Source organism: Neolamprologus multifasciatus, chromosome 13 (assembly GCF_963576455.1).
Source record: "Neolamprologus multifasciatus chromosome 13, fNeoMul1.2, whole genome shotgun sequence".
NCBI lineage: Eukaryota > Metazoa > Chordata > Actinopteri > Cichliformes > Cichlidae > Neolamprologus > Neolamprologus multifasciatus.
The window spans coordinates 5,675,403-5,698,436 of NC_140451.1; the positions used below are offsets into that span (position 1 = coordinate 5,675,403).

The 23,034-nt window shown below is 38.6% G+C and overlaps 1 protein-coding gene across 10 annotated transcripts in view; it reads left to right on the forward strand.

Annotated features, from left to right (window-relative positions):
* Nucleotides 1-23,034, forward strand: part of LOC146504921 (uncharacterized) — a 483,966-nt gene that overhangs the window by 36,185 nt on the left and 424,747 nt on the right. For 6 of the 10 annotated variants that reach the window (XM_085183493.1, XM_085183490.1, XM_085183494.1 and 3 more), the window contains exon 2: nucleotides 13,266-13,368. Coding sequence is in view for 2 of the 10 variants with exons in the window: in XM_085183488.1 (XP_085039614.1) it covers nucleotides 576-646; nucleotides 13,266-13,368 (174 nt within the window). In the remaining 8 variants the exon portion in view is untranslated. Of the gene's footprint in view, nucleotides 1-472; nucleotides 647-13,265; nucleotides 13,369-23,034 lie in introns of those variants that run through there. The other 4 variants (XR_014877737.1, XR_014877738.1, XM_085183488.1 and 1 more) reach the window with 1 other exon arrangement.

Below are 23,034 nucleotides of genomic sequence, written 5' to 3' on the forward strand. Positions count from 1 at the left end.
TAGTACACAGGACACGTTCATTTCTAAAGATTGAAAGATACTTGAAACACCTATATATGATTCCTTTTGTTGCTAATAAATACTATAAGTTGAAGTTTGTACTTAAACATTCAATCCTTGAAACACAAGTCCACCAGTTAGGTTCTAATGGTTGGAAGAAATGCAGTGATGGAATGGCCATATAACATCCAAGTGCACTGTTGGACCCTTAAAGCATATCTTTTTTATGTTCCTACCATTTCAGGCGCACATTAGAGGGTTCTGTGTGTGTATTCTGCAACTGGTCCCAAATAAACCTTTACCAAGAAGTGGATCTTTCTTACACCTTTTTTTCCACCAAGCAATAAGACTGGTAACACAAACATTTGGTCCCTATAGCTAATTTCCCCCAACGCAACAACTGTGAATTTTGTTATAAGACATCCATTTGGATTGAATTTAGTGCAGTGTCTGCTTTCATTGACAGGTGTTCTCCAAATTGGTGGCTGGTAAGCATCGCCTCTGCTAATTCACGTGACCAAACTGGACCTCTTGATCATATTTGTCCTTTTGTTGTCTTTCGTAGGATTTTTAAAATGGAACTGTCTGAAATAATAAGGCTGACTGTGAGGTACAGCCCCTCTGAGAGGTTTGTCCTTCAACTTTGGTGAGTGAAATTCTATGACCAGCAAACGTGTTTCACATTAAGAGCTGGGACCACTGTTTTGGAGTGATGACTGGAGAATTTACTGTGTCAAAAATATCAGCTTACCTTTGCTGTTAAAGGTTGTGTGACAAAAATCTTGTTCTTATACTAGTCGGTCACTTCATTCCACATGAGAAGATCTAAGTTGATAAATAAAAAGGCAGACGTCTGAGTCACAGCTGCACACAGTGTGCAGCTGTACCTGCTTTGGTGCATTTTCTTTTTCCCTCTCTAGTTTCATACATGCTGGACTAGTTTACTAGTGAAAAATGTCTGCACAGCCTGAAAAGAATACCTAAAGCAGGGGTGTCAAACATAAGGTCCAGGGTCAGAATTGTCTCACCAAAGACTCTAATCCGGCCTTCTGGACAGCTTCGGAAAAAGTTAATCAATTTTGGACTTTTAACTGTATTTTTATTTTTATAGCTTTCCCCACTGATAAAGACCTTCCCCACAGTCATTCATACTACACCAAAGCATTTAATGACCTAGAAATTCCTGTTTTCTCACTATCTGCTAAAGAATTTTCTGTTTTTACAATGAATGTTTTATCTTTTAAAAAAGGACATTTTCTGTGAATTAACAAAAACTTTCCATTTCAGTCTTTCAGTCTGAGCAATGAGCTAGAAGAACATTTTCTTACATTTATTTCTTACAATTTTAAGCCCAAAGAGTCATATCCGGACAAATTTCTTTTATTGACAGCAGCATTTTGCTATAGAGAAACTGATGTACTGTTGAAATTGTATTAAAATATCCCAGTTAAATGTGTAGTTAAAGTTCTTTACACTAACAGAAAGGGGAGTTTCACTGGTTCAGGCCACTTAAGATCGAACATTTGATCAAACAGATAACATGAGTTTGACATCCCTGACCCAGAGATTTTACACTGGGCTGAGGAAAGATACTCCACCTATTTGACTCTGAGCCAACGCTGCCAGTCAGCCAGATTTGGCCAAATTTCTATGACAATTGGACCAATGTAACTTTAACTGCTGCCCTGGAAAATTCTAGATCTGATCAAGTAAAATTAAGCAGTGTTCTTTGTACTAAAGATGCAGACTCAGCAAAGCAGGGCAAAAAAAACAACAACTTTTTAAATTCAGAAGGAAGGATTTGATAAACTTTTGACAAAAGGATTCATTTAGCAGCCTTTAGTTGAAGTTAAATGACTTGATCTTATAAATGCAGTAGCCTTTTAACATGGTTGCATTCTCTTTTATTTTCATGCAAACTTAAACTTCTATGAAATATTTAGATTTTTAAGATTTAACCTGGGGCAGTTTGTTTAGCGTATGCACAAAACTGCCAGCAACAGGGACAGGATTAGAGTGTGCTTGCAAGAATGTGGGTTATATTATGATACCAGGTCCAGGGAGCAGCGAGTAGTATATGGGTTAAATTACACTGTAAGCAGGGACTGCTGGACTGTATTTGGGTCATATCATACACTTTAAATAGGGACTGGTGCACAATATGTGGCCTGTCTTACATGTAAATCCAGTCTCCAAAAGTCACGCATTATGGTTTATGTGCATCTTGGAGATTTTGCCCTTGTTGGGAAGCTTTTTGTGTGAATTTGTATACCATCATACACATGTACTGAAAATTTTCCACCACACCAAGGTCATTGCAAAAAAACATGTCTCACGTATCTGTAATCTTACTCACATGTGCATGCACTCACCCACAGAAGCAGCTCATCCGCACTCCGGCGGCCCGTAAGCCCTCAGATATATAATTTTCTTCAAATGCACCTTTTTGGACTAGTTTGTCTGTATCCCCAGTGCCCTTTTTCAATCTGAGCTGCCGACTCATCTTGTCGTGTGCTGTCTTTCACAAATCACACAGCAGCGGGGCTGTGATCAGAGAGGGACAATTTGTCAGCTGTATGCATGAGTAAGCAACAGATATGCCATCCATTACTCTGACCGGACACAGGAAGGGAGAAATAGAGGGGATGGAGGAGACTGTGTATGTTTGTTGTTGCACTACTATCCTTTTTCAATTTTGGACCTTTTTGGAAAGTGAGGACAGTTTGGTTGTACATTATTTTCACAAAAACTAGTTTGATGTTTGATTTCGGGGTTAAGGAAATCCAGAAATGCTTTGGGTCACCTAAAGTGCTAAGTAAAATGAAAAGAAAACATAACCCTCTCTGATAACCCTTTCCCTCCCCCTAGAATTTACCATCTTGCATAACAGTGCATTCTAATGTAGCCTGAACCTTCATGCAAGCATTCTTGTCATTTCTTTAAGTAGTCTGCAGGGATAGTTGTCCAGGCTTCATAAAGGGCATTCCAAAGCTCTTCGTTGGATGCTAGCTGTCTTTTGTCTCTCTCCAAATTCCACACTATTTCAGTAATATTCAGGTCTGAATATTACTGAAATAGTGTGGAATGATAGTGCTCCATTATATGTTTTTTATCCAGGTGTGCTTTTAATGCATGGACAGTGTATTTGGGATCATTGTCACGATGAAAAATGAAGCAAAAATGAAGCATTTGTTGAAGAATCAAACTCTGATGGTAGTTTTTGCTAATAGATCTCTAACACCATTTGCTGAAATGCAATCTCAAACCATAGCAGAGCCTCCACCATGTTTTACACATAGCTGTAGTGTGTGTGTGTGTGTGTGGGGGGGATGATCCCTTTAGGAGTTTAGGAGCAAATCATCTGCTTCCAAGCCACCCTTTCAGTGACACCATTTCAGACGGTTATATTTGCAATTTTTATAGATTCAGCTAAAGACATGCAAACAAATTATGCTTTTATGGATTTAAATTGTTTGAGATAGAATTGAATATTGGTTAATGATTCGTTTTTTGCGTAGACACAATACTACTGGACATGCCTTGCATTAGGTGCTGTTTCTATGCTTGAATGGAAGGCTTTCAAAAATCCTTGAAATCTGTTGCTCAAGTCTGCTCACTGGCTCCTTTGAAACAAACTAAAAAGAAGAAAGTGTAGTGGTTTGCACAGTTAAATGGCAGGTGAAAGGTCAGTGGTTCATTTTCAGCTGGACACACAAATTTGGGATCTTCTCAGGAAAGGCATCCACCAATAAAACTCCAAGTCAAACATGCAGAACTACCTGCTTATGATAAAGGAGAAGTTGAAAGGATTGCTGGTTGCTGTTTCTATTTCACAGGGGTGGGCGATATATCGAATATACTCGATGTATCGCAAGTTTTTCCACGCACGATGGTTAAAATGACTTTATTGTAACCATCAAGTATAAATTGACATGGAAATATGAAGCTGTCTGCATGCATTCACTGTGAGTTTTTTTCTGCGAATGCATCATTAATCCCACCTCCCAAAAGGAAAATTTTCTACCTGGCACATTGCACTGAGAATACTATTTATATTTTTCCCCAGATAGGGAAAAATATGGTGACAGCGGGCGTTTTAGACAAGCGAGGAAATACAACAATACAAAAAAAAAATCAATAAGGAGGACGTTGAACAAAATGCGTAATTTGCAAAACATGCCATGAAACTATCCGGTCTTTAAGTCTGACATCATTAGCCGTTTTCAGGTCCAACCTCTGCTTCAGGTACCAAAGTCAAATTAACACTGCAGCATCACTGAGAGTTGAAAATTAAAACGCATAGCTCTGCTATTGCTTCTGACATTAACGAAGACAGAAAACTAAACAGTAATGACATTTGTAGGGTTACTGAAGTTGGGCTAGCTGGTATATAATGATGTGCTACGTGGTGGCTAGCTACACAGCTATGGTTTGCATACTATAAACACATTAGCACAGTGAAGCTGGAGGAGGATGAACACTAACGTTGTTTCCACTCAATAAAAGTTAATGTTAATGTTCCTGATGGTTAGGGACAAAAGCAGTTGCATGGCAGGATGCTCTAAACCAGCGGTCCCCAACCCCCGGGCCACGGTCCGTGAGTCGTTTGGTACCAGGCCGCGAGAGTTGAGGCTCGGGTATGAAATGTGTGGATTTCAGGGTTTTTATCGGTTTTCAGCGTCATTTTGTCATCGTTTTTATCGTTAACTTGGTTTTCCTGGGTCTTTTCACGTGTGTTATGAATAAATCTTCTTTTTTTCGGTACCGGTACTAGTTTTATTTTGTTGTATTTATCCGCGACACCTTAAAGGCCGGTCTGTGAAAATATTGTCGGGCATAAACCGGTCCGTGGCGCAAAAATGGTTGGGCACTTCTGCTCTAAACGGACCAAACTTCAGTCTGGAGAACAACTGAGACAATCCATCCACAATACGAGGTTAGTCATTAATATACTGCAACATGGCCTAGGCTGCAGTTACATCGTAAGGTTTTAAAAACCGAGCTTTAAAATGAATAGTGGTAATAAAAACCGAGAGAGCCCAACAGTCGCTGACTGTTTTTAGGGGCTTGTTGAGATTAAACAGAAAAAGATACAAAGCATTAAAACATGTTAAAAACACAACAGCCTTAATAAACGCAGAGAAGTTTGGACCCAGAAGCAGGGTTATCACGTCATCACTTAAAGATCGGATAGTCGCTAAAGGTAGCAGTACCACGAAATTATTCCACCTGCTGAATAATCATCCACTGCAAAATGAAGAATGTTTTAAACTCTGCACGTCAGCATTTCCCCGCAAAACAGCCCACATTAAATAAACCAGCTGTGATATCTGTGAATGTTCTTGGCCAGTTGTTTTAATAGTCCCTATCTAGACTTTTGTTTCTGTAATTTGAGGCCATCACATTTTTTATTTTACCATTTTTATATGTTATAAGCACCATTTTAATTTAGATGGTTTTATTTTTCTCGTGAATTCTTGCTTGATGTACTTTTTTGCTGCTATGATCTTTTGTTTGTTAAAGGTCTAGTGTTGACCACAGAAGGAGATTTACTGTGACAGTATTGTCATTAGTGAAAAACATCTGTGGGCAACTGATAGTTAAAAATGGTTAAAATAAAACATTTCAATTCATTCAGATTTTTTGTATTCAAAGTAGGAAAAATTGAGGTTATTTAAACATATTTTTATATATGTCGTGTATTGTGATACAACAGAAATTATTGTGATATTAGATTTCCTCATATCGCCCAGTCAATTTAAAGCGTTACATCTGTAATCCATCTGAAGACATGTATTATAATGCAGTTACAAGACATACAGTTAATTAACAGGTGAAGGAACAGCATTGCGTATGTTGATGTCACATTTTTAAGCCCTCCTTTTGCTGTTATTACTGTTGAGCTGAGGACACCTACAAGAGAACTCAAGCAGATAAAAGGTTTTACAACATATTAACCGTAAGATAGCTTGAAGACATTTTATAACCAGTAGGCCTGCCAGTTTGTTTGACAAAAAGTCGTTAAACTAAAGAAAAAGTTGCCATCACCTGTTTACATGCATATTGGTGTTGTAACGTCGGGTTGCGTTTAGTGGTTGAGAGGAGGCGGCAAAACACTTAGCAGGGTAGCCAAAAGAATAGACACTCACACTGGCTTTGGGAATTCCACATCGTGTTCTTTAATATGCCTTCTCTTCATCAACCATATAAGCCCGGTTGAACGGCTGCAGCTTAACAAACATAGCGCGCAGTGTTCGTACAACCCATAACGTTGCAAAAAAAGGTGTCTGGAGAGGTAAAACATAAAATCTGTCCCTCTTCATGCACTAGCGTGCAAGCACATGTCCACACGATCACAGAGAGAGTCAGTGGCACATACGGATGACGACATTAAACCTCGACTTGGGTTATCTTAAAGAGACACCACACCATTGTGACTGTTACAGTGTCAAGATCAAGCATAAACAATATTAAACATGTTAGTAAAAATACACAGACACAAAATATTAGTCCATGAAGCTGACCTGTCACTGGCTACCAAGCAGTGCCATGCAAGCCTGTGGTTCTTTCCGATCATTACTCTTACACACCATTAAAAATTAATTTCCAGCGAGATGCAGCTGAACATTAAACATGTTTGGGGTGCTGGTCAACAGGCCACGATGGAAAATTAAGATCTGATGCACCCTTCAGTCTTCCAAACACAAAATCAAGTATGCAAGAACTTTGAGGTCAGTGAACAAATCCTCTCAGCACCTACATGATAAATCCAGTTCCCTTTGACTCAGTACCACAGAGTAAGGATGGATGATGTTGTGAAGACAGGGAGCTAGAGATAAGAAAAAGGGAGAAAAAAAGCAAAGAATTGGATCACAACTTTCTGCTTGGACAACTTTCTGGCATGATATATATATATATATATATATATAAAAAAAACCCAACCCACTTACATTCAAGCTTCGTAAAAGTTATGCATGTGTATGCACGAGGTTATGTATCTATATTGCCTGAAAGTGATTCTCTTTGTGTGTCTGTGGTTAACATTTACCACATTTTGTCTGATTGAGTGAAGTTATGCTGAAATTCCTCCACACTCATTTACGCATGTGTGCATAGGTGTTTAAATTTCCATATGAAGGTCATTTGTTGGCAGGCCTCTGAGGTCCTGAATAGAATAACAGACACATCTCAAACAACTGCTTTTGTTAGTGCGAGACAAAAGGCGATGTGAATGTGTGTTCTGGAATATCTGCATAGTGTGTCAGACAGACTAACCGAATGGCAGCCAAGTTTGGTAGTTTCACAGAACACGTAAAATCCTGAGTAGTCCCACAACATAAAGCTTCAGAACTCTAAAGGTTGACTGACATTACCACAAAGACTTTGCTGACACTCATTGTAACATTATGAACCCATGAATGCACGGCTATTAAAAATGTAGTCATTCCTTTATTCATCTGATCTTGAATTCACTGATCCTTTCTGCCATGTTGGGGTCAAATGTTTTTTTCCCTCTTTTTTTTCCTCTGGAAATAAATTACAGAGACCTCTGACAGGTTTGATCATGTGACAAGCAAACAACCTAAAGATCATGAATCATTATCTTTCTTGTCCTTTAAACATCCTGTTAGCCTACGATGTGATACTGTATATATAAGAGGCCAGTAGGAAATGTAAATTTGTTCTGTATTGTCATTTAAAATGCCACAGTGTCAAAAGTAAACACAGTTGAATGCAAATACTGCACATTTGTGAGTTGTATTTTCCATCTATGCCAAATACACAACAGGAGGTAAATAAAACAGATGATCCCATTACAAAGTTACCTGATGAGCAGTGTTGGTCAAGTTACTTGAAAAAGGTAATCAGTAACTAATTACAGATTACTTCCCCAAAAAAGTAATCGGTAAAGTAATTACTTTACTGATTACTTATTTTCAAAAGGTAATTAATTACTTAGATACTTAGTTACTTAGTTACTTTTTAAAAACATGCTCACACAACCTGAATAGGTGATAAACCGATAGATCTTTCAGCCCAATTCTACTTTTTCTGCATAATCCATCATACAAAATGTAATCAAATGGAAAAGTCTCTTTTTAAAACTTGTTTTATTAGTTTTAACCTTTTAACTTTATGCATCAAGCAAAAATTAAATTATATGCAACATTCTCTGACTGGAAGAAATTTGTTTAACATTTAAACTCATTTTCTGCACAGTCCAGCACATTTTTTTTTCTTTGTGTTAACACTCACTCTTTCAAATATATGCAAGTAAAACACAGCAGAAAATAAATAACATCAAAGACTAGCGATCCTGTTGCTCTATTTTCACCTGTAAAGCAGGAGTGGCGTTACAAGTAACGCGTTACTGCCCATCTCTGCTGATAAGTAATGCATTCGATCAGGAAGCAGGTAAACAGTAAGTTGGTTTTGGAAGAAGAAATGAGCAGGAGAAGGAGGAGGGTTCGAGCACTCCAAAAAGGCAGGTATTGTGGTGATGTCATGTTTTGTACTGGCACACAATGGCGCTAACGCTCTAAAAACGATAACTTTAAAAACTTATTTTTAATCCATTTTTTTTTTTTTTTTTTTTTGTAAATCCAGGCCTCTGTAGTGGAAACTAGCCTTAATTCATGTTTCAGCTCCACTTTAACTTGTTTAGCTAATTCTCTAACTACAGTGCATCAGACTATAGTTTGGAGTACACTCACCACAATGCATAATGTTACAACATAATTCATACTATATCATTATACACCTCAGCCACTGTCTATGGATTGGGTGAATGCAAAATGTTGCAAGGTAATGCAAAATTAGTGGAGAAAAAAGATTCCCACTGTTACCCTTTAGGGCCTCTATAGAACAAGCTTCTGCACAAAGACAGCTCTCTTAGCTGATAAAAGCTCAGCTAGACTCCAATCAGTCCATAAACCTTCAATATACATGTATGTTCAAAAATACACGTTTAAGTCTTTTTCTTACTCATTTGCCTACACACACACACACACACACACACACACACACACACACACACACACACGTACACACACACACCTCTGGTATGAATGGCCCTTGGCCACAGGCAGAGTTTTCACAGTAAACTAACCTTGATCAATAACCTGCTATGGACCTCAGCAAAACCCACTGTTCTCCCTACTGCTGGATTTCAATATCACGCCTGTTTGAACACTCTAGCCATGGGCCAACTGTGTGTGCGCATGTGTGTGCATGCACATGCGTATGTATGCATGTACTGCTGCCGCATGAATTTGCGCGAGCCTGCAAGCATGTGTGAATGTGTTTGTGGCCTCCTGTACGCTGTGTGTGCTTAAGGAATTCTCTGTGCATGAATTTGGTTGTGTGTGTTTTGGGCTGTGTGTTTGAGAGAAGCCTCGGGGTCCGCTGTGAACGGTGCTAACTGGCCCTCTGAACTCTTTCCTGTGAAGAGAAAGAGAAAGCCACTGGGCATGTGCAGAGGACAGCATGCCATTTACCTGGGCTACGGATGGTTTTTAAAACTGGCAAGAGGGACTTACACACACACACACGTGCGCGCGCACACACACACACTGAAGATACTCCTGGCTTTTGCCTCAAACGCAAAAGCACACCTTTGCTCCCTCGCCTCAAACACAAACACACTTCAAAAGTTCTTTTTCTTTTTTTTTCTTTTCTCCTTTTTTATTTTTGGAAGCGATGCAGCCAGTACTACCCCTGCGTTTAAAGAGCCTAACCGCTCTCTTCATGTGCCCTTCTCTCGCTTCCTGCCTCTGCAAAAAGGCCCCAACGCGCCAGAAAAACTTACTAGTTTACATCCAGCTCTACAACTAGCGAGACAACCTTTTGGCTCTCAAAGGTGTTCGTCTCACAATGCTCTTTATATACAGTGAAGTGGGGCCACACATTCGGCCTTTGCTCCAGTTCGAGCTGGGCCTTTAGAAGAGTAAATGCTCTGAAAAATAACCGCTGCTGAACTCTGGAGGAGTGAATAGTTGTTGAACAGTGCTGCGGTTTATAATATAATGAGACATATATGGGGCTTTTTCCAGTAATGAGGAGTGGATAAGCAATCATTTTTACTCAAACGAGTTTGAAAAAAAAACCCATGCCTTATCTGAACCTGCATGCGTGTGTGTTCATTTATCTTAATGTACCTGGCAGGATGTGTACGTGTGTATATGTATTAGTTGGTAGTTGAATACAGCTGACCCAGATGTGTTAAGTGGGTCATGGGAACATCGCAGCCCACACACTGGGGGTTATGGATAGGCAACATCCTTGTGTTTTGTGTGTGTAAGTGTGTGTAGATGGGGTTAGGACACTGGGGCAGTGCCCTGATTATACTCAGATTAGATTTGGGAATTCATCGCCCCTCCTTCTGAGCTTTACCCCCAACTCTGTCTCCTATTACTTTTTCTCTCTTTCTCTTTGTCTTCCTCACTTTCTGTTCATTTGCTTTAACCTCTGGGCATCCAGAGGGGTTTGTTTAAGACACATGCTAAATAATCACATTTTGGGAAATTAGAAGATGTAACATCTCAAATGAAGTCTCTTATATTTTGACATTGCAGTTTTTCCTGTTAAAATCCTTTCTGTTTGGGTGTTTCAATCAGATGAAAATTCTATAAAAAGATTTAAGGTTAGGGTAGGTTTATGTTACGGATCCTAAACAATGTTCTAAGCTAGAATTAACAATGTTAAGAAGTTGTTTTTCCTTATAGCAGTTGTGCAAGGTGTAAATGTGAGGACCAATGGTTGTCTGTCCTTCTGTGTTAGCCAGGGTTTACCTTGTCTCTCACCCTATACCAGCTGAGATAGGCTCCATCACCCCAATAGATGGATGGATGGTTGCAAGGTTTCATGGATGACAATTTTACAAGGCGTAAAAAAAAAAAGGTTTTGAGAATCTTTGGAAATCTTGATTTCCCATTCAAGAGCCTCATCTTGTACACTTCTATACATGAATATTTCCATGGTGGCTGCTATTTTTGATCACTTTGTAGAAGTACTTTGTTATTTGTACCTCTGCAATGTGTTTCTGGAAATGCTCCAGTGTCTGAAAAAGGTGACGCTTCAACTTGATTTACATTTTAGGAACCGAAAAAGGTCCCAACAAGGCAAATATGACAAGTACAGCAGGCTGGAAATAAAGTTTGTGTTGGTGCAGGGAAAAAAACAGAATTTTCAGCTCACTCTGTGCTGGCACAGGATGGTAGTCTGGCACATATTAGACGTGTGGTCAATTCTGAATGACAGAATGCTCCTGGTTTCTCTCCGCGCCTGAAACTCTGTTTCCCGGCTTGGAAAGGGTGGACTCTTCAACTGTCAACTGCATGGTCATAGCAGGAGACCCAGCTTTGAATCAGCTAGGATCCTTTACACAAAATTAATGTCAGGATGAAAGAGAATTTAATATTTGCTGGCTGCACAAGTTTGAGGTTTTCTTTCTACTCTATTTTTCTGTCCCTTTCTTGTGCTAATGTTTTGGGCTATGAGGTTGTTTTTTAATGCTTTTTGTAAAGTGCAAATTCCTTCAAAACCCAACTGAAGGTCTTTTTGTAAGTCTCCACAACTGTGTCAGTTTACTATTGCAAGTTAGAGAACATATATCATATGGACCAAAGTACTGGGCCACCTACACATTACACCTAAAGGAGCTGCTAGAAACCCATGCCATAGAGCTTCTGATGCACGTTTTCTGTTCTTATCCTAAAGCCAGAACAGGTTTGAAACTTTAGAGTTAGTGAGTCAGCAGAGCGGCCCTATGCAACTTTTATGGTCTGTCAGGTTGTGACTGACCTTATCCTGTTGTTCCTGAACATTTCCAGTTTGCATTAATACTACTTAAAGTTGATCAAGGAATATGGAGGAATTACTTTGGTGTTCCTCCACCACAAAAGATGCGCGTATTCTTGGAATTTCTCTGAATGTGTGGGAATACACACTTCTTTAGCGGTGGAGGAACACCAAAGTAATTGCTTACAGAGCTTGCTTCTTTGACATCTTTAAGAGTTCTGAACAAATGTCTGTCCTCCTCCAGAACAACTTATGTACGCAAACGCGTGTTGCAACTTCTTATCTGCAACTTTTGTCCAGCCCTGGTTATAAATCCTTACCCTAGGTTGGAGGTTAGGGTTAGGGTTGGGATAATACCACAAGACCAACAGCAACTTTGGTGAAAACCAGCCCAAGAACTCTTCTTAACCATCTCCACAGAGAATGTACTTGACTGCATGTTGAAGGCCAAGTGGTGGGAGATGAAATGGGATCTTTGATGACAAATATAAGTTAATGAGCAGTACATTTTTTCAGTTCCGGGAACAATCAGTATTTTACTGTCCTATTCTTGTCCTTCCATGGGAAAAAAATAAATAAAATAAAACTAATGTCTATATCTGAACTCCTCAAAAATAGATGTCTGCTCTAATGTGAAGTACCATACCTTCTTGTGAAGGAAACATGTTAAGTTTGTAACAAAGTGAAACTGGAGCCAAAATGTAGCAATTTTCAAGTATTTTTGTATTCATTATAGGAAGAAGTGTGGTGTATTTCAACCTAGTCTGGTCTCATGGCCAAATAAATTGACATGTATTTAAATTGTTTGTGTACATGGACATGATTTACAGTGCAATTTCTCTGTTTGTGTCTTTGTATCTCTACATCGTGATGTAAGTGCATTTTCTTGTTTTTTTTTTACATTAAAGTCCTTTTATTACTATTTTTCAAACCTACCTTGAAAGCCTGGACCAGGATGTTTTATGCCAATTTTCTTTTTTTTGCCATGTTTTATAATTTATTTTATTGTCAGCATTAAAGTGAAAATAATTTTTCAATTTGAAGAAAATTTGCTTTCTGCACCACATATGTTTCTCAGAATTCTCTAAAGGGGGCAAACTCTTGACCTGGCAGCCAAGAAAACAGAGTTTTGAAAAGCTGACAGCTGTATTTTAGTCCTAACTATCTTTTTCTAAATCTAACTAAATAGTTAGATAATGAATAACAGTTAAAGTAAAAGGTGAAAGGAAATACGAATAATCCATAAGAACGAATAATGGGTTCCCAGCTAGACTTGATCAGTGTTTGTTGATATGTGTAGTCATTACACCTTCACTACCTACCTAGCCTCAAAATATGTGAGTTTTTCACCCTCACACTTGAAAAAATATATCTGCTGTGATACTGTGTCATACCACCATGGCTACCTGATTAGTAACTGGATTTGCTCATGTCTGTTCCTGGTGTTTTTCTGATTGTGTCCCCAGTGTGAGTGGAAATGGGGCATGCAGGCATGGCGGGAGTGCTGGGAGGAGAGAAAGCAGCCAGGGTGGCGCGTTGACTGGAGGATCGCCAACCGCTCTCAAACAGGTAGGAATCCATGCCAACTCTGCCTCCCTACCCCCCCGCCCCCCCTCAGTACGTCTGCCTGAATCAGTGGCCGTCATGCTCGCTGACATTCAAAGTTTGTTACCTGCTGTAAAGATTTACAGCTTTGTTTCCATTACTTTATCTGTCACCGCTTCAGTGGTGAATATGACACAATCGATCTCTTGTTAGTGGATATGGAGCTTATAACCTCAGTGTATGTCAGGCTATGTGCTATTTTAATCATCAACTTTTTTTAAGATTCACCTAGTAGCAGTTTGTGTTTATAATGCAAATACACTGGGTTACTTCAATAGACTGAAGACAGCTTTAAAATGCATAGATTTTCAGGCAAGCTATGAATTGAAATATCCCTCCATCCATTTTCTGCTGCTATGTGGGTCCAGGTCACAGAGGTCAAAGTAGAGATTCAGAGTCAGTTTTGTCCCTGGCCACCGTCTAGTCTAGATCGTATGCAGCAACACCGAGGTGTTCACAAACCAGCAAAGAGACAAAATATTTCCAGTGTCTCCTCTTAGTAGAAAATGCCTGACACACATCCTCCTCAAAGAGGATGAGTAGCAGCTCTAACCAAGTCACTCTATCTCAAAGGTTGAGCCCAGACACCCTATGGATGAAGCTCAGCCCTCAATTGCATGATAGAGATCAGGCTGTGGTCAGTGAGGTAGGCCGTGGTGCTCAGTTGCCAATGCTGGAATTACTCATATTTAAGCATTCATTCTATAACACCGTCTATAAAACAGCTACCCACTGCACTCATGGTGTCACCGCTTTGTTATTTTAACATTAAAGCATACACATAAGACAACATGCTGTTCTAACAAAACATAAAGTACAACTGAAGTATTAGCTCCTTTTGAGGTTTTGAGACTTCTACACCATCAGTGTGATTTTTTTCCCCTTGAAAAACCCAAATAAATTGCACAATAATTTTTTTAAGCAACACATTTAAAAAGGATGAGATAATCAACAGTGGCACCATAAAGACGCAACTTAATATTTTTACAGAATAAAAAATATATATTTTGAATTTAATGTTCATTATGCTAAGAAATTTTCAGAAACATTTTTTCTAAAAAAAAACAACAACAAAAGCAAAACAAAATAAAAAACAACAACAACAACAACAAAAAAACCCAGTATGCTTGCTCCTGACAGGACCATTAAGAAAGGAACAAAAGTTGCATGTTGTGTACAAGGTCAAGGTCAAGGTAACTTTATTTATACCCATAGGCAAGGTAAATTTGCTTTACAGAAAAAAATGACAGCATTTGGCATCCCTTTAAAAACACACATACCTAGTAAAGATATAAACCTCACTGTGGCACATATATAGTAATTTTAATATTTAGAATCAAAAAAACAGACAATGTCCGTCTCAGAGTAAATCATTGTTTACCTACTCCATATAAACGTTGGTTAATTGCTTTTCTTTTTGGCTTTATTGTAGATGATGTTATGAAAACAAAAGGTTCTTTCAGGGAAAAAATGATGAAAAAAGTAAGAAAAATATTAGAATCTTTTTAAAGTCGTTTTTATGTGAACCTACTCTAAGAGTTATATCTACTGTGTAAATGCTATTAGCTAAAAGATGGCTATGTTGATAATGAGGCAGCCCTTTGAGCAGCATTTACTTGTTTTCATAAATGTGTTTAGTGTACAGTGCTCTCATTTAATGAGATCACATGATGTCTAACAGGCGTCCAGACTGCCAAAGGACAGTGGCTGTAACTGGCTCTCAGACAGACTCTGAACATCAGGTGTTTAAATTCAACCGGTGTCAGCGTGTTAAACATGACTGCTAGGGCCAAACTGGCCCTCAGCTACACGCTCTGATGTTTATATAGCTCAGTCTGAGCCAAATGCATCCCTCCAACACACAGGTCAAAAGCTATGAACTCAGAGTGGACATTTGCCAGAGAACATGGAGAACATGGCCTGCCAATTGCTACAAGCCTGTGGCCAGACGGCTAGTGTGCAGAGTTCAGGAGCAGCCAAGTGGTGTCCAGTGAGGGATACCCTGGTTTACTGTTGGCCAAACAACGCCTCCAGGCTGGCTGGACTGACTCAACATGACTGGTTTCTGTGTAGACAGAGTGAGGAAATACGCCTGTCCACTGTGGGTTTGCTTTGCTGTTTACTGCTTAGAGATGTTGATTACAATTCTGGGTTGATTATGTTTCTCCTTAAACATGCCAGCAGTGTGTGACTTGTTACCTTACAGAAATTACAAACATTTAAATGTATTCTCCTAGATAACAGTGTTACCTACTCAGAAAAAGTAACCGGTAAAGACACGTTTGTGTTATCAGAAATAAACGCTTTGCTTTGCAAATGTCAATTATAGTTTGCTTCAAGTTGACCCCAAATGGTTTATATCCTTAAAGTAAGTGACTGACTACTAATATACTGCAGTAGATTATTATATTATATGTTACATAAGTTATCCATTTATTTATAATGCAGTAACTATTTTTTCTGACTATTTTATTGTTTTCTTTCAACAAATATTGAGAACATCCTCACAGTGTAGATTTGAAACTGAAAGAGGCCCAGTCCCAGTACCCATCCACGGCTCTCTGGGTGGTCACTGCCTCTTTTTGGCATGGCTCTGCTTGGTACACATCCAGACTCCTTGAGGTAAAATGGCACACTGGCGCACTGGCTGTGCAGTGGCTAACATCTCTCCTAGCCTCAGCAAGCAGTCCAGGTGCCACTAGTCTAAACACACATAAACAGACGGTATAGCTTCACAGGTTCAGGATAGCCAAAGCTGGATCTACGGCCAAGTCCACTTACAGGCCATGGGAGGATAAACGCACACTTTGGCCAAACACACACACACACACACACACACACACACACACACACACACACACACACACACACGTGCATAGCCAAAACCAACCTCAGCCACTCTGTGGCCAAAGGCATTTAGAGCACATTCCCACTCAGTAGGGAATCCCAATGTTTGGCTATCCATCTCTCTTGGTAAAATCTATCTGAGAGGGAAAAGAGGGGGAGAGGGAGCAAAGAGGGTTTGAGTTAAGAAAAGCTGGACAATCAAATATTGCAGTGTTTAACACTTCATTTTCAATCCCTGCCGATTCCATTTCCCGCCAGCGTTAATTGCCGCTGTGCTACCTGCCACCAGTGGTTCTTTATGAAATGATTTCTGAATTGAAGCATATGGACGAGGAGCCGCAACGGGAGCCATGAATGGCTTGAGGAAGGGTCCCATTAAATAAGAGCCAGCTAATTACTTTGTCCTCCCTTTTTGTCCTGCACTATCCAGGCTCTCGCCGCTGTTCATATATCTTACTGTAATGAGTAAAGCCAGGGCCTGGCACCTGTGCTCGGTAATTAAACATATAAATTCTCCCCTCACGGAAATATGTGTACTCACCAGGACTGATTTATAAAGGTCTCTAAATTGCACCATTGAGCTTATTTTCTCGGCTGTTTTTCTTTTTCTTTTAAAGGGTCTGGAAGGATGAGAGTCATTCATCAGATCAACGATGACAAGCTTGATCTTAAAAAAACAAAAACAAAAAAACCTGCGACATGTTTTCTCTAAGAATTCAGATTCCCCTCTTTCCACTGTTACTTTTTTTTGTAGGTGAAGGTGGTGATACTGGGAATGTCAGGCAGACCTTTTGGAATCAGAAATGTTAGCTGTTCCAACCTCACAGCCAAGAACACCAATGAAACATGTCCATATAAAAACATACTGTGATCAGAAACGGATCCAACCAAAATAGGTTTATGACTCATTTACGAACCCCTTCCTCAAAAGTTACGTATACTGTACTTTATGACAGACAGAAAGCCATGAAATCACCAGTTTTCACCTCATATTCCCTTCCTGCATTTTCTTTTAAGGCCTTGTTTTGCACTTACATATTTGTCCATTATAGATGAGCATTTGTGTGTTAAGGTAGCTGTTAAATGATTTTGATTTCTTTCACTGCATTAAAATAAATCCTCAGGTTCAAAATTAGTCCAATCTTCACAGTTTTATGATGCATTTGCCTATATTCAGTTAAACTTATAAAGCTGTAACCATTTACAGATACAAAAATCGTTTTTCCCCGTCTCTTGTTCTACAAAAATCAGGGGTTCAGTTCAACAAAATAGAACCCAACTTTAACAAAGTGACACAACAACATGATCACAAAATGTAGCAAAAGTTCATTTTTAGCAATCTTACACCCTATGCTCAAAATGGACACAGTAAGATGGGATATCACTTGATTTTAATTGGAGCATGTTAGTAACTTAGCAAATGGTTAGTACCATGCTTTGTGACAAATAAAGTATTATCAATCAGTCAGTCAATCAATCAGTTACACCCAGCTACCACACAAAGGAAAAGATGTTAGCTACTTTAGCTATATTATGTTAGGATGGTACAAGACACAAACAATAAACCAGAAAAATATTTACTGTAATTGTCGGGCTATAAGCCGCTACTTTTTGCACAAGCTTTGAACCCTGCGGCTTTTAGTCAGGTGCGGCTTTTCTATGGATTGTCCATGATTTTTGTCATATTGTAAGACGATTTGTTTTGTTTGTTCTGCTGTTGTACGGCACTACGTTGCCTGGCGGAAGGGCATGTGATCAGACACACAGTATCGGGGTTCAAGAGGGGTATGTTGGTCACATGTCCATCCGCCAGGTACAAGTAGCGCGAAAAACAAACTTCAAAGTAGCGCTACGTGTTTAAGGGAGGCGTGGATGACGAGCGGCGATAAGCTTGCGAAAAGCAAGTTATGCTCAACTCCACCAGTGGAATCTGACAGCGTGGAAAAGTGTGAAAACATCCATGATCCCCAACGGATTTCGAAGGGCTGGACTGCTGCATGATGGAGACACCGCCACGGCCCTCTGAGGGTGTTCGACTCTGACACTGACAACAAGGATTTGTTTGGTTTTGAAAGTGACAACGAAGGAAAGAAGCTGAGAGTGGATGACGAAGCCATCCTGAACCTGTTAGTTTCCGACACTGGAAAAGAGGACTTTGGTGGTTTTAGTGCGCAGGAAGAAGAGAAAGATGGTGGTGAATGACTGACTTTTCTTCTTGTTAAAGCCGTGTCACTGCACCTGAGCCTAAAAGGTAGTCCGAATCTATTTTTCTGGTGTGCTGTAGGTTATTGTTATGTACTACATTTGTTACTCATTTATGAAGCACAGTACATGTTTCGTACTTGTAATTACCGGTACTTGTACATATACCTAAAAAGTTATGCAAATATGTACCCGTGACTTGTTTTTCAAAATATTAATAAAAGGGGTGTGTCTCCAAACAGCCATCTCTTTCCTGACAATTCCCTTTGTGCATATTCTCTTACATATGATAAGTCAACATTGAAACACCTGCGGCTTTTAGTCAGGTGCGGATAATGTATGTACAAAACAGGATTTTCCCCTGATTTTAGCTTGTGCGGCTAATATTCAGGTGCGCTTTGTAGTCCGGGAAATACGGTACTGACCGCACCCAGCAACTCGAAACTAAGCAAAATGTAGGAACCACAACCATTATTAAGTTAAACTACTCTCAGCTTTGACATGAGTGATGATGAATGCAGCTGCCATACTATTAATTCACATAAGGTAACTAGACACTAGGATTATCAATTCAATAGGTGCCTGGAATGTTCACTAGCACAACAAGCAACATTTCTGTATTATAACTCCTAGCTAAAGTTGTGCCTGATTAGCTTATTATTTAAAGATTCAAAATGGTAAGTGCAAAATTTAAAAGCTAACTGTGATCAAATACCACCTGTCAGACAGTAAAGTGCTCTAGGCTTTCACATTTCAATGAAAAGAGCATCAGTATTATTAGAGGGACTAAATTTGTCCAGTGACTCAATAGCACGACTTACTTGTCTTCAGAATGAAGCTGTACTAGTCGCTGCTCGAAGAATCTTACGTTCAGATCAGCACCTTCCATTTGCTCGCTAAAACAGTGATGAAGCTGACAGATTTGCTATTAAAAGATCCAAATATTTACCCGAGAACTTCTAGTGAAACCAAATAAGTGATATTATGAGAATTATAGACTGAATGTTTTTGAAGCTGAGTCCATATTAACAACTAAAGATTGTAGTCTTGCACTGGTGTTCATTTGCATAGTTCTCTGCCTATCCAAAGAGAAAGATTATAGAAATGTAGTCAACATTAAGGCTAACAACACCAGGAATAGACTTGGGCTTTAATGTTATGAGGAGGACGAATGCTGATGGCTAAAATTAGAAAGGCAATGATGACAGCACAGTCCAATACAAAGAAAAAGAAGCACAAGAGAAAGAAAGACCAGCAGCACAGATAACTGTAACAGTGGAGAGCAACTCTTTCCAACTCTTATTTTTCCTCCACTCATGGCGCCTTAGTGTAATTGTAAACCTTTGATTTCATATATTTTAAAATTATTTCTCTATGTTTTTGAGTGTACAGTTTAAGAAAATTTTAATAATTCCCTTGAGTTGCAGCACAGGTACAAAATGTAGACCATCTGCAAAGGTCCGCCTTAGTACCAGTGAGATACCATGCCTGAGCCTTGGTTTCACATTCATATCATATTCACAGTTTATTGTAGTCACCCAGGCTATAATTTTGACTAGGATGCATATTTATTTTTAATGAAAAATGCCAAATATAGTAGTAAAAAATAATTAAACCTCACTGAAATATGCTGCACATGCAAAGGTTTCAACAGAAGCACAACCTTTGACAGTAAACATCTGTTGTTAAAATAATGATCTTAATAAATTCTTTAAAAAAAGTCTTTGCTTGTAGTGCATTTAGTAAAAATACAGCTGATATTTTTATCTATCCTGTTTTCTAATTATATATCAATGAGGTTGAAATTTCCAGAACTAAGATTGGCAGCTGTCATCTCGAGTTGACAAATTACTTATTGTTCACAAGTATTAACACTGGAGTAGGCATCAGGGTGCAATTTCTTGTGAGTGTCCTGAATTTATGAAAATGCAAAAGTATTCGAATTCTTTTTTTTTGCAACAAGTAAGTTTTTGCAATTAGCAGTAAACATGTTAATATGTTTAGTGCGCTTTGTTACTTTTTTAAAACAGTGCCTCAGTGTAATCCTCAAGAGTACACGATTAAAAGAAAGTACTACCTCTGTGACTTTGAAGGTTTTACGATGATGAGAAATGAGATGAGAAATTTCACCATCTGTATATGGACACAGCCACTGTGACAAGTCTTGTTTTGAAACCTTGATTTGAGCATTTTGGTGGCTTTTGGAAGCCGAACTTTAAGAAGAATTGCGACCATAAACCCAGTGGAAGAAATAACGTTGCCGTTATTTCATAAATTTGGTGTTTTCCGTTATAAAACTACAATAAAGAAAAACCTGACTGAAAAAAGATGTCTAAATTCATCTTCTCTAAGAGATGGTCTGTGGCTATTTTTATGTAAATTCCACATTGTCTTTTTTTTTGTCTTGTTGGGTTCTTTCATATAAGCAGACTCTGTAAAACAGAATATAAACTCAGTTTTAATCTCCGCCACGGCTGATGGAATTCCCCATTAGCTGCCAGGAGAACGTTTCCCAGCTGGGAGTCTCAGTTTGAATGTGCTGTGTTAAAACATAACGAATGTCATAATTAACTGGATACATTTTCCATTTAGAATTTGAGCTCTTATAAAACTGTCTACCTTTTAACCCCTCATTGAACCCCTACTCTGCTCACCCTTTCTGCTCTCTCATTATTCATTTCCTAACATGACATTTCTTTATTTGGTTTGCGTTATTTTTTTTCTGTTTCTTGTTCAATTTCTTTTCTTTTTTGGGGGACTAAGCCAAGGCCTACAGCTTTCAGACCATTTCTGACACTTTTGTTAATAAATCATTGGGAAGTTAATGAAAACGGCATTCAGGCATATCCAAAATGATTGTGTTCTTTGTCATGCTAATAAAGTGAAAGATGTTCGTCCACTGGGTGAATGCCTGCACATTACCAGCAACTTCTGATTATGTGTGTGCCTGTTGCACCTCTTTCTTTCTCCCTCATCCTTCCCTTGTTTTCCTTCATTCTCCTTCTCGCAGACACGTGTTTTAGCATATTTATCTCATAGGTTATCAACATGAATCCAATAGGTTCTCCATGCAGACATTTGCATCACTCTAAATTGCTCAGAGGGAAATAACAGAATATGGTTACCTTGACTTGCTGTTGACCTCTGCTTTCTCCTCTCCTTACCCCCCTCTTTCCACCCCTTGTTTTTCACCTTTGTATCCACGGTTACATATGGAAGGACAAAACGCAATTTAACTCAAAACTTAGCAATGAATCCGAAATTAAAACCCCATGGCTATGTTCCTGTGAGCTCAGAATTTGAATGTTAGAGCTGGGATTAAAAAAACATACTGGAGTTAATCTGTTCGAGTAGTTGGAAAAACAGGCTTAGTTTTCCACTAACTCAGCTCTCTAATGAGTTCTAATAATAACTACTGTTGACTACTGTTGGTCCTCCAAAGAGAAATAGATGTGCAGTCCAAGTTCAAAGGCACATGCTTCAAATATTTTTCAGCATGCTGATCTCATTTTATTTTTAGCTAAACTATGTAATATGTAACATACGTAATATCTTTGATGTGTCAGCTATCACCTTTTAGTCTGTTTTCAGAATAAACACATTAAAACATTTTTGGTAGAAAAAGTTTAACTTCCAGGCACTGTGATGATATATTATTATAGTAGCTTGCCTTCACCAGTGTATGAATGTGAGAGTGAATGAATAGTGGTATTGTAAAGCGCTTTGAGGGGTCCCGAAAAGCGCTATATAAATGCAATCCATTATTATTATTATTATTATTATTATTATTATTATTATTATTATTATTATTATTATATTGACATTCAAATATAAGTCAAAACGTCAAGATACACAGAATGTATCTCACTTGACCTGACCTGCAAGGTTTTATTGGATTTCATATCTTAAATCAATGTAAGACACGTAGATAAAGTGCCGGTCTGAAGTTCCCAGGAGCCAATTATTTTGTATTTATTATTTTGTATTCCAGTGTAGTCTGGAGCTTGGCCATTTAGTTCTCTGTATATAAGTACAAGAACTTTCAATCTTAAAATCTACTGGAACTCAACACAAAAAATATAAAATAGAGTTAATATGAGCTTCCATACTAGAATACATTAATAGCCTGGCTGTAAAAATTTTTATCACTTAGGATGTAAGACGTAACATACGTAACAAAAGTTGTTAACTTTTGTCTGTTTCTGTTTTATACTTTGTCATTTTGTGATTTTATCTAGGAAGGTGCTATATAAATAAAATTGTACTTACTTACTTACTTATCCAAAGAGGACATTACCAGGCATTACAATCTAAGCACAATGACACAAATTCTTGAATAATTTTCTCCAGTCCAACCAAGGAGAGCATATGTTGTAATTTTCATATTACATACATATTCCATCAAGATTTCAAATGTAGTTGAACAAAAAGAAGCAAGAGTCTGACGGATTTTAGGATGTAATTCAGGAGGCGCTATAATGTCGGTCACAGTCTTGGTGACTTTTAGGATGAGATAATCGCTAAAGAATCATTCTGGGTAAAATGGGACTCGGGTGGACAGCCTATTCAGCTATTGAGGGT